The sequence below is a fragment of the Zeus faber genome, assembly GCF_960531495.2.
Source record: "Zeus faber genome assembly, chromosome: 6".
NCBI classification, from domain to species: Eukaryota; Metazoa; Chordata; class Actinopteri; order Zeiformes; family Zeidae; genus Zeus; species Zeus faber.
This window is the reverse complement of record NC_137201.1, coordinates 9,530,375-9,543,052: the sequence shown is the minus strand read 5'-3', so window position 1 is coordinate 9,543,052 and position 12,678 is coordinate 9,530,375. Positions and strand designations below refer to the sequence as shown.

The following is a 12,678-nucleotide window of genomic DNA, read 5'->3' as shown; positions in this document are numbered from 1 at the left end:
CAAGTTACAATTTTCCGAGTGTACATTAAATGCCACATAGTTGTTTTTTTTTCCACTCGTTTCATGACTTTTTCAAGCTTTTCTGAGATTTGTTTGGTCTCTTCTTAAACACAAGTGTGACTAACCTCTAAGGTTGGATGTTCTATATACTCCTTTACCGACTGGTGATGCAATTTGGTCGGGTCACACTGAAGAAAACCTGTAGATTGAGGGTCGCTCCGTGTCCACTATGAGGTCAGGGCGGAGGGACACTGTTCTTTTTAATTATTATTATTATTATTATTATTTTTTTACATCGATTTAATGTTTTGTAAATAAATTGTGTATAAATCAAGTTTAAATCATGTTTACTTTAAAGGAAGGTTCTTACTTTTCATATGTTTTTTCCAATCACCCGTGACTTACTTTACTGAATGTTGTTCTTGTGTTGTTTAGTTAAATGTCCCTCAAGAACGATGTTTTAACAATTACAGTCGTACCTGGCTCATGTAGTGCGGACACAAAAGAAAGGGATGGTTCCTCCAAATGTTCTTGGAACTACCTGCAGTTCCCACCTTCGGTGACTGAATATAGTTTTCTGGGTTTTGTAAGACGCAGCACATGTTATAGTTTTCTGAGTTTAATTTAAACGTGGCATCGGCTCAAGTTGTCTGTCTATGTGTAGCAAACACTATGCATTCCACAACACACAATTAGCTGGATGTGACACTTTTAGTTTGAAAAATGCCAATGGCGTTAAAAATGATAAAATTTCAGCAAAAGCAATAGGGTTCTAGCTCTGTGGGCTGGACCCCTTATAATAATACAAATAAAGGTTATTATTATATTGTTTTTATAATTTTTAAATTGTTATTATATGATAAAAATTCAAGTAGACAATCTATTTTCCTCAGCTCAAATGATAGAAACACACCTAATTCCCATTCTATCTATTGTGACATTTCTTAAAATTCCCCATACATTTGGATAGAAACAAATGATTGTGTAATTGTATTTTCCAAAATGGAGATAACATGACAATTGTGATGGCACTAGTCACGTTATGTGATGCATCTCTTACGGCCCTTGTACTGTATGATGTTTCTGCTCTCTCCTAAAAAGACACTTGCTCCCCGGCGGTGGTGTCGGCCATCCCGGTGACCGTGCAGCAGAGGAAGCTGCACCATGCAGTCATCCCGAAGGGAAAAGGTGGCCGCTCGTCCTCCAGTGGAATAGCCGCCACGGTTTTTGGTGCCACGGGTTTCCTGGGCCGATATGTTGTCAACAGACTGGGTGAGCTATGGAAAGTAGCCTTTACATTTGGGAGGGACATTTTTAATTTTTATACAATGTGTTTGCAAAAGTTCCCAAACACCATGCTCGCACCGTGACACCATTTTCGATGTTTTGATTGTTTGTGTCAGAGAAATGCTGAGGAAACTGAAGTGACTGGAACCCTAGACTAGGGCTCTACACTCAGGCCATTTTGCTGATTCCATTATTTATGTCTTATCTACTATAATTTGAGAGGGGCTGTGACATTTTCAGCGATGAGCAAAAGTATAGCTGTTCCACACTAGTTAGTGTTTAATACGTATATAATTGTTTTTCAACTGGTATAAATACATTTTTCATTGCACTCCTAAATGTCACTGTGTGCCCCCAACTTTAGAGACTTCGGAGCACAGTGCTCGTGGGGAAAAATGTTAGCTGTTTTCTTGATAAACTGATAAACTGTGTTGGATCATGATTTAGCTGTTTAGCCCTTGAGTTTTTCACCATAGCAGAGTTTTGATCAGGTCCTTGAGGTGCTTGAAGTTCTCGAATTTTGTCTCCAGAATATATATTTATTTTGTATTCATGCTTGTTTTCGATCTATGATGAACAAAAGTTCACAAGTTCCAAAAGTTTTTTTCCATATGTCAACTTATTTTCAAAACTGAGTTTTGGAGTTACTCACCCATTGTTGAACTCGGAACAACAGCAAAAATGGTGATGTTACATATGCAGATTAAGATTATCCTTCAATATTCTGTGTGTTTTGCTAAAATAAGGTTATAAATTAACCCTGACCGAGTCACCGGGTCTTCACATGGTTAAAAAAATAAAATAAAATGTTGCGCCGCAATACATTAGATGACATGAGGAAAAACTGACATCACTTCTGTAACAATCTTTTAAAGAAAGAACAGAAAACAACAAATAATCTCTGTGTTATGTATTATAAGAAGAGGGTGGCAGACGCTCTCATTTATATTGCGGAACTGGCAGCCGACAGTGTGAGGCAGCGGGCAGCGGTGTGCTCCCAGAAACCAGCAATTCCCAGAATAGAAATGGTTAGGAGGACCCCGCTATTTGCATTCTGGAAATTGTTTTTGTCTGTTGATAGATTAGAAAAGTGAAAGATCTGAAAAGTGCCATTTTCTTAAAAATATCATTGTTAGAAAACAATAAATGCAGGGAATGGTAATGTTTAGAAGTTACAGAATAATTGAGGGGTCATACTACTATAGTGAGCATTAACTTGAAAATGAAAATAAATAACTTAAAATTAACTTTCAATATTTCTATAAATGAATGATTCAAATAAAAATTAATGAAAAATAAACGAATAACATACTTAGGGAGAGTGTTATTTTTTTGTACTCTACACGATTTAACCAACTGACAATAATAGGTAGTTGATTGGGGGGTGGAGTTAACCGGCTATTGTTCCCACCCATTACCTGCCCCTGGAGTGTGAAAAAACTTGAGGATCTTTGAGGGAGATTTTCTCTGCGAGAGGAGTTTAGGTGTTTCAAGATTCAAGATTCAAGATTTTTATTTGTCACATACATATACATACTTCCATACATATATGCAGTGAAATGTAATGCAACGCACCCGGTGATAGCACACAATAAGTCCTAGGAAAAAGTACAAAAATAAAATAAAATAAAAAGTAGAAAATTCCTTTCTATAGACCGACTAACTGACTCCTAAAACGTAATACAGTAAGTGGAATACTTATAGAATAAGATAAAAAATATATAGAATAAAATACAATAAAAAATAAATTGAAATAAAATGGAATAGGTTGAAGGAATATGGCTATGTATATACAGATATGTGCATTTAAAGTGGCATGTGAATTAAAGTGGCATGTGAATGTGAATAGTGTGAGGTAGTGTTTGGGATAATACAGCACAGTATACAACAGTACGGCGCAGCAATACGGCATCACGAACAACCCTGAACAGTGATACAGTATGCGGTACAGTATGCTACATACAGTACAGTAGGTAGTGGAGCCTAGTGCATGGCTCAGTTAGGACCCCTGGTGAGGTCAGCGTTGACAGTTCTGATGGCTTGAGGGAAGAAACTCCGTCGCAGTCTCTCTGTTCTCGCTGCGTGACTGCTGAGGCGCTTGCCTGACCGCAGCAGCTGAAACAGTCCGTTGTTGGGGTGATGAGGATCCTTCATGATCCTACGGGCTCTGCTACTACACCTCCTGGTGTATAACTCCTGCAAGGGGGGGAGGGTAGTTCCAGTGGTACGTTCAGCTGAACGCACCACCCTCTGCAGGGCCCGCCTGTCCTGGGCAGTACAGTTCCCAAACCAGGCAGTGATGTTGCCTGTCAGGATGCTCTCCACTGCTCCAGAGTAGAAGGACTTGAGGATCCTCACCGAGACCCGGAATTTCCTCAGCTGCCTGAGGTGGTAGAGACGCTGCCTCGCCTTTCTCACCAGAGTGTCTGTATGAACAGTCCATGTTAAGTCCTCTGTGATGTGGACTCCCAGATATCTGAAGCTGCTCACCCTATCGACAGAAGTCCCATTAATCCACAAGGGCGCGTGCGTCCTCGATTGTGATCCACGCCCAAAGTCCACAATCAGCTCCTTGGTTTTGCTGACGTTCAGGTGGAGGCTGTTGTCCTGGCACCAGAGTGACAGGTCAGCCACCTCCTCGCGGTAGGCCTTCTCATCGCAGTCGGTGATCAGGCCCACGACCACGGTGTCGTCAGCAAACTTGATGATGGTGTTGGAGCTGGACCTGGCCACACAGTCATGTGTGTACAGGGAGTACAGTAGGGGGCTGAGGACGCAGCCCTGGGGGGATCCTGTATTCAGGGTGAGGGAGCTTGACATGTACTTCCCCACCTTGACCACCTGGGGGCGGCCTGTGAGGAAGTCCAGGATCCAGGTGCACAGCAGAGCATTCAATCCTAGCTCCAACAACTTGACAGCCAGTCTGGTGGGAACTATGGTGTTGAAAGCTGAACTATAATCAATGAACAGCATTCTCACATAGGCCCCCTTCTGGCCATCCAGGTGCGTGAGCGTGGTGTGCAGTACCTGGGAGACCGCGTCATCCGTGGATCTGTTCTGCCGGTACGCGAACTGCAACGGGTCCAAGGTGCGGGGGAGGGAGGCGCAGATGTAATCCTTAATCAGCCTCTCGAAACACTTCATGACCACCGAGGTGAGGGCCACCGGACGGTAGTCATTCAGGCAGGTTGGAGAGGCGATCTTCGGGACAGGAACGACGGTGGACCTCTTGAAACAGGATGGGACCACTGATTCAGCCAGGGAGATGTTGAATATTGTGGTGAACACCGGAGCTAGCTGGTTAGCACAGGTCTTCAGTACTCGTCCAGATATGCCGTCTGGACCCGCAGCTTTCCTGGTGTTCACCCGCATCAAAGCCCTCCTGACCTCGTGCACGGACACTGAGTGTGCGCGCTCGTCCCCAGCGGTGTAGCTCCAATTAGCCGGCGAGCTAGCGGTGCTGCTGCCAGACTCGAACCGCGCATAAAAGGAGTTCAGTTGGTTGGCCAGGGAGGCGTCCGCACTCGTGGCTGGGGAGGAGCTGCTCTTGTAGTTTGTTATTGTTCGCAGCCCCTCCCACAAGCGTCTGGTGTCCCCCCGCTCCATCTGCAGCTCCACGGTGTCTCTGTACGTCCGTTTGGCGTCCCTCACCGCCCTCCGCAGAATGTACGACGCCGCTTTGTAGTTGTCCATGTTACCAGATACAAGTCCGTCGTTGTAAGCGGCCGTGCGCGCATTCAGAGCGCAGCGGATGGATTTATCAACCCATGGTTTCTGGTTTGGAAATATCCGAACTTTCACCGTGGGAACGATTTCATCCGCGAGCGTAGCCACGAAACTCACTACAACCTCCGTAAACTCGCTGACGTCACTTGAGCTCGCTCGGAACACGTCCCAGTCTACGTCAGTCAGAGCGTCCTGAAGCGCAGCCTCTGATTGGTCCGTCCACCGCTTCACTTCCCTCGTCATCACCAGATCCCGCGCGATCAGAGGCCTGTAAACAGGAAGCAGCGAGATCGCGGCGTGATCTGATTTCCCGAAAGCAGGAAGCGACACGGGCTTGTATCCGTTCTTGTAAGGAGTGTAACAATGGTCCAGAGTTCTGTCTCCCCTGGTGGCACACGTCATGTGTTGGTGGAAATTCGGCAGAACTTTTTTCAGGTTGGCCCTGTTAAAGTCCCCAGTCACCACCACAGCCGCGTCGGGATGTCTGTTCTGAAATCCGCACAACACATCGTGCAGAACCGACAGAGCTGCGTCGGTGTCCGCTTGCGGTGGGATATAAACGGCTGTAATGATGACCGTGCTGAATTCCCGGGGGAGATAAAATGGACGGCATAGTATGGTCAGCTGTTCCAGGTTCGGCGAGCAGGAGTGGGAGAGGAATTTGGTGTTGTTGGCGTTACACCAGCGGTTGTTTACCATTAGGCAGACGCCTCCACCTTTGGATTTCCCCGACTCTCCCGTTCTGTCGCCGCGGAACACGGAGAAGGCCTCGGCTGGACGTATGGCTTCATCCGGCACCAGTGGGGTCAGCCATGTTTCCGTCAGGCAGAGGACGCAACAGTTCCTCGTGTCACGCTGGAATTGAATCCTCGCTCGAAGTTCATCCATCTTGTTCTCCAGGGACTGGACGTTAGCAAGAAGGATGCTTGGCAGAGGTGGACGGTAAGGTTGCGTCCTCATTCTGACCCGAATGCCGCCTCGTTTACCTCGGTGCTTCCTCCGTGGGCCGGCTCGTGGAACAGCGACTCCATTTTTGTTGTTGTTGCGAGTGTTCCCGCGTAGGATTTCCGCCGGCCACTCTGCTCCCACGGATAAAAAGTCCCAAAGTTGTTCGTTTAGGGAAATTTTTATATCCATGAGTGCATCGCGGCCGTATGAGTTAATTGTTGATGTTTTTTCTGGCGAACATCGTGATAAAAAAAGGAAAAAAATACTAAAGAGTAAGAAAGTAACCGGAGCGCCGGCGCAGGCGACCGCTAGGGGCGGCGCCACTATCGCCACTCCAACATTCAAATAAGCATCTTCATCAAATATTTTCAAAGTTCAATGTGTGACACATAATTTGAAAGCTTACAATCTGCACATTCATTATCTGAAAAATTACCTCGGCCTACTTGGAACCCAAAACACCAGTCTTTGACAATTGGTGACAAATAGTGACCTCAAAAGGAAGCTGTAGAAACTACATCTACATTGCCATTTGTGACTCTCTACAAGGCTTCTTAGCCCTCGTAGCAGAGGGCTGAGAAGCACCCATGCTTGCTCAAACTAACATGAAACCAGTTTGGGGGATATACGTGGTGATGTTCAGGGGGCAGGGATTGGGTGGAGCTGGACTGGTTCTAGGGTTGGGGGCAATTCCTCCTCAACCAAGAGTCTGGACTGGACTGCTTGTTTGAGAGCTTGAAATCTCAGCAGCCACCGAGGCAACAGTGGACTGACTGGCTTTGACCAACAACATTAGTCAGCCCCCACCACTCCATCACGGCCAATTTGCTTAACGAGCGAATAAAACATGACTTATTGTACCTTCTTAATGGAGATATGACGAGATGTGTGTTCACACGACTGGTGTTTTGCAGGTCGTATGGGTTCTCAGGTTGTAGTCCCTCACCGGTGCGACCAGTACGACGTTATGTACCTTCGGCCCATGGGGGATCTTGGCCAAATCCTATTTTTGGTGAGAAACCTATACACCAACGCAATACTGGAAAAAATTGATCCTTCACGAGCAGCGATTGTTCTAGAAAACTCAACCCTAATTACGCTAAATTGTCTGTTTCAGGAATGGGACGCCAGGAACAAAGACTCCATTAAACGGGCTTTGGAACACTCCAACGTGGTCATCAACCTGGTGGGCAGAGAGTGGGAGACGAGGTATTAAAGTCACCCACTGGCTCATCGAATATGTTCATGTGGGATTACCTGAGTACTGAAGGTGTAGCAGATGACAAAATTCAGAGTTCGGTTCAATGTCATGCAGTGGTGTCGTTGTTCAGTACAATTTCAAACCGCTAATTTTTTTACATATTTATCATAATGGATGTATTTGATATTAAACACAAAAGGGATAATATCTTGACGATACTTATGTTGAAACAAGGCACTTGCTAGGAATAAAATGTTAAAATGCCTTCATTTGAACATGTGTATTAGTACACAAAAAGCATTAAAAGTATGCTGCTGGTGACCGAGGCGTTGCAGCTCAACGGCTTTCCGTTATCAACTGCCGGGAATCTGTTTTTTTTTTTTTTTTTTTTTTTTTTTTTTTTTTTGAGGTTACTATTCCCTTTTCTCCACAGAGCACCACAGGGTTTATTTCCTGATCTATCATCTCACTGTTGATGTGGATTCTCTCTTTTGATGTGGATTGACCCTTTCAAGTCCTTTATTATTATTATTATTTTTTAGTTAATTTATTTTTTTATTTTTATTTTTATTTTTATTTTTTTTATGTATTTATTTGTTTGTTTATTTATTTATTTATTTATTTTTGCATTTTGTTTTTCTCTCACACAGGAACTATGACTTTGAGGACGTGTTTGTGACCATCCCTCAGCAGATCGCCCGGGCGGCCAGGGAGGCCGGCATCACAAAGTTCATCCACATGTCCCACCTCAATGCCGACATACGCAGCCCCTCCAAATATCTGAGGAACAAGGTACTGGCCCGGACAACTACACACACACACACACACACACACATACACACACACACACACACACACATACACACACACACACACACACACACACACACACTTCCTACGTCAGGGGTTGGCGAGGGTTAAATCAATACATATTCACAGGCAGTAGGGGAGGCAGCGGTGAGAGATGAGTTCCCAGATGCTGTCATCATGAAGCCCGCTGAAATGTTTGGCAGGGAGGACCGGTTCTTTAATCATTTTGCAAGTAAGGCATGTATGTGTGTGCTGGTGTGTGTGCATGCGTGAGAAAGACAGTCGTTGGAAAACTTCTAGTACTTGGGTTTTGGGATAGTCAAACCTAACCCAGTGCCTGGGTTAGGTTTGGCTGTGTGTTTTCAAAATATCTAATGAAGGCACTATGTCAAAAAATACTGAATCACTGTCAGTAGTTTAAGTAAAAACCGCTGTTTCAAAAAGTAAACATAACCAAAAAAACAGATCAGGCCACTACTGGCTGCCATTTTTCTAGTCTTTCTTTCTTTCTTTTTTTCTTTGTGGACATTTATAGAGGTGCAACCCGTACAGATAATAAATGTAAATTAGGGAATTGGAGCGAGCCGTTATTAATTATTTGATGTCCTTTTTAATGTGAATAAAATGCAACGCCTCTAGATTGCCGTCATAACAAGAATCTGTAACTTAAAATTACATTGAATTTTAATTGGAACAAAATAAATCTACAGAAAGTTTACCAGCTCTGAGAGATGCTCTCAGCAGATTAATAATATCATGAATCATAATGTTAAATACCGATTCCCACCAGTTCAATACACTCTCGGCACAAAAATGTCCGATTTGCAGGTTTTTTAAAATTTTGGTTTCTTTCATCTGACCTCATGGAGGGAATGCAATCATTGAAAACCTGTTACATTGTTCCTGATTTTGTTATTCAAATCTTAATGTAATGAAACTGCAAACGTGTGTTCTGGCCCAGGGCCAGGGAATGAGCCAGGGGATGCAGGCGAAGGAAAAACGGTGCCAGTTGGCGTGTATTTATTATTAAAACAGATTTCAACTTGGCCCGGACTCTTGCGCTTAGCGTCCGTGTTGCTGGGTCGGATCCCGTCTCCAAAACCCAGGAACCTTTCTTACCGCGGGGAAAAACAGAACCTAAATCACCTCCTGGTTCCGGGATCGGACGAATCAGCGGAGCCCCTCTGTTGATTTGTCCGATCCCCAGCAGCTGAGCGGCTCCGTGATGGGAGCCTACACCACCTGTCTGCAGTGGCGGCTTGACCACCTTGCTTTTACGACATAGATGATGCCAGGGAAATGTACATTTAATCCAGCTGGGCTGGAAATGGACACTTCTAATAGTCGATGACAATGAAATTAATAATAGATATATAGAGATCTACTTATATAAATAATAGACAATGAGACAAAGATTACATTATATTTTAATTAATAAAGGTCATATTGAAAATTAATTATTTGTCCTTTGAAAGTGGAAAAAAATTCCTTGTCCACACATATATGGGTATTTTTAAAACACATCTGTCAAACACCACAGAAGAACATTGGGAGCATGCCCATTGATGGGCTTCTTCTTGAGCGGCGAATACAGTGACGACCCAGCATTGCGTACTTTGAACCGCAGATGGAGAGGTGGATTGAGACCTATTGGGAGCAGCATTTATACGCGTCCGCACAGCGGTGTAATGATGAAGTAACGCAAGGTTGACTTGATAACATGTAATTAAACTACAATGACCAGACGTACCAGTTTGTCTGGGATTGTCCCGGTTTCAAGCTCCCCGTTACGCACAAATGTTGTTTGTTTCATTCAATTACAATGAATACATCTACTGTAGAAACACTGTTATTATTGGTTTTGTTTGGAGGAGCGGGGACGCACAGCAAATTGCGCAGCAGTCAGCGGAGCAGAGATCGTGGCACTGTCAACCTTATGTATTTATTTTTCGAAAGGTAAAAAAATACGGGATATTTACAAGAAAAATTGAGAAACGGCTGGAAATAATGGTCAAATATGGAGAATCCCAGGAAAAACCGGATGCTTAACAACTTTGACATGTCCATGTGCATGAACGTGCGGTATACTTGAGTCCCGGTTTTGGGGGTTTGAAAATGTGGTCACCCTACATTAAAACTGACAGTACTAGCCACACATAACAACACCAGTAGTCCGCCATTGTTTGTAGGTTTCTGGCGCATGCTCAATGCGTGAAACAACAATTGCGCATGTGTAAATCGAGGTCATGACGTCATCATTTGGCGAAACCTCCCTTTCCACACAAATACACAGAAAACTGAGTTTTGGAACAATCTCCATCCTGTAAGGACCGTTCTCCAAAAGCTTTGTTTTTTGAGTGACCTGAAAAGCTGTTTTGGTGTGGATGGGAGGCTAAAACTTAGAGGAAAATACTGTGTTTTTAAAAATAGCCATATACGTGTGGACAAGGACTCATTTTATAATGCCAGAATGAACCCTGCATGAAATTGAAGGACCAACAAATTCTGAATATTATTTTCACTTTATTCAGAAGTTATTAGGTTCCCCATGGAGTTGCGACTATACTCTTTTTCTCCCCAGACATGCGCTGGTTCGGCAGAGCTGTGCCTCTCATCTCCATGGGGAAGAAGACGGAGAAGCAGCCTGTTCATGTGAGTTTGCCGTGACACTTACTGGATGGAACTGAAACGCTCAGAGTGCTGTTTTCCATGAGGTCCAGTCAATTGTTGTTCTCTCGAGCCATGTCGCTGGAAATCCCATCATGCATAGCGCCTGTGACTCGTGTTTGCTCCGTTGTTGGACCCCAATCGGCCTCATCGGGTCTCTACTTGGCTTAAGCGTCCCGTTTCGAACATGGCACACTTGCTCCATTTTGATGAATTGTACCGTGTTAGAACTATATGGATCTGAAATATTTTGCCTAGTTGGCAGGATGGTGCGTTTAAGTCGCCTCCAAAATCAGAAAGCTATCTCCTAAACGGAGATTATAACAATTAGGTTTTTATTTGACTGATCAGACTGGGCTCAGTTATCATAATAGACAGCAGAGCAGCACCGCCATCTTTGTTTGCGCGCTCTTTCAGGTGGTGGACGTGGCCAAGGCCATCATGAGCGCGATCAAAGATCCTGACGCCAACGGGAAGACGTACGCACTCGTTGGGTATGTGTTTAAAAAAAAAAAAAAAAAAAAAAAAAGGTGACCAATTGGGTGTGTGCGTATGTGGCGTGGGAGGGTACTCCTGGGTTTGATGTGACTCCTAAAACTCGTGTAATGCCGGTGTCCCTTCCTTGTCCAGTCCCAACCGTTATATCCTCCATGACCTGGTGGAGTACATCTACGCTGTGGCTCACAGACCGTTCCTGGCCTACCCACTGCCACGACCTCTCTATCAGTAAGTGTTAGTTGGTACTCATTTAGTAGCCATGCTGTAAAGGATATATCCTTTATCATTTTTTGGTATTTTTTCCCCCACTCTGAAATACTATCTTAATATCGTAGTATGTCAGAGTGGGGAAACAATTATATATTCTATTGAACCACTAATCTTTACAATAATTCTATTTTTTAGCTTTCTTGCTCAGTTTTTTGCATTGAACCCATTCGAGCCCTGGACAACGCCTGACAAAGTGGACAGGGTAAGAAAAATATAACATTGGATGTGAGAAGGAACACGTGTCATGAAAAGTTTGGATACATTGATTTCTTTCTTATCCTTTTTTTTTTTTTTTGCATATTAGCCTTGAGTTAAATTCATAATCTGGTCCGTTTCAATGTAAATATTAATAATAATCAAAATCATATTGAAGTTATTGTGACTGATCCTTGTACAGTCGTACCTCGACTTACGACTGTAATTCGTTCTATAAGAACGGTCGTATGTTAAAACAGTCGTATGTCGAAGCATTTTTTTCCCATATAAACTATGAAATCATGAAGGGTGAAAATAAACAAAATACACAGCACAAACACAGTAAATATGAAAAAAAATATCGATAAGCCACGAACTACGTGCACACGCGATGCAGGTCGCCCGCTGACTGACTTCTGACTGGCCGCCACTGTGCCATCTGCAAATTTCCACGTCGTATCTTGGAGCGGTCGGTCGCAAGTTGATACACATTTTCGCGACTATCGCTACTCGTATGTTGGATTAGTCGTAAGTAGATGCAGTCGTAAGTCGAGGTACCACTGTGTTCCAAAAAAGCATAAAACATTTTTGATCTGTCGGGATCTGCTGACACCTAGTGGTACTTGGGGGTACTACATTGGCTGTGTGAGCGAAATTGGTGTATTTAATAAAATTAGTATTGATATGTTTAAAAAAATGTTTTGGTTAAAAAGACCTGTAAATAAGTCAAGAGGGAGATGAAATATCAACCACAAACGTATTCCGTATTCCTTTAAATATTTTTATTTTTATTTATTTTTCTCATGTTCAGTTTCACATAACGGATATGAAGTTCCCCGGACTCCCTGGTCTGGAGGATCTCGGGATCTCTCCCTCCACCGTGGAGCAGAGGGCCATCGAGATACTGCGTCGCCATCGGCGCTTCCGCTACCTGGAGGCCGAACTGGACGAAACCAAGCCGGCCAAGACCGTCAGCTACTGAGCTGAACCACAAACCAACATGGTTCTTCCTCTAAACTGTCTTTGTCTTCAACCATGTTCTGTACATAAATAAAAGGATTCTCCTCTAGAACAGA

The 12,678-nt window shown here is 43.8% G+C and overlaps 1 protein-coding gene across 1 annotated transcript in view; it reads left to right on the top strand.

Annotated features, from left to right (window-relative positions):
• Positions 1 to 12,678, top strand: part of ndufa9a (NADH:ubiquinone oxidoreductase subunit A9a) — a 13,880-nt gene extending 1,202 nt beyond the window's left edge. The window contains exons 2-11 of the mRNA XM_080002725.1: positions 1,102 to 1,272; positions 6,876 to 6,973; positions 7,079 to 7,170; positions 7,813 to 7,954; positions 8,102 to 8,204; positions 10,554 to 10,624; positions 11,057 to 11,133; positions 11,270 to 11,365; positions 11,543 to 11,609; positions 12,414 to 12,678. Coding sequence (XP_079858851.1) covers positions 1,102 to 1,272; positions 6,876 to 6,973; positions 7,079 to 7,170; positions 7,813 to 7,954; positions 8,102 to 8,204; positions 10,554 to 10,624; positions 11,057 to 11,133; positions 11,270 to 11,365; positions 11,543 to 11,609; positions 12,414 to 12,584 — 1,088 coding nt within the window. The 3' untranslated portion in view covers positions 12,585 to 12,678. The remainder of the gene's footprint in view (positions 1 to 1,101; positions 1,273 to 6,875; positions 6,974 to 7,078; positions 7,171 to 7,812; positions 7,955 to 8,101; positions 8,205 to 10,553; positions 10,625 to 11,056; positions 11,134 to 11,269; positions 11,366 to 11,542; positions 11,610 to 12,413) is intronic.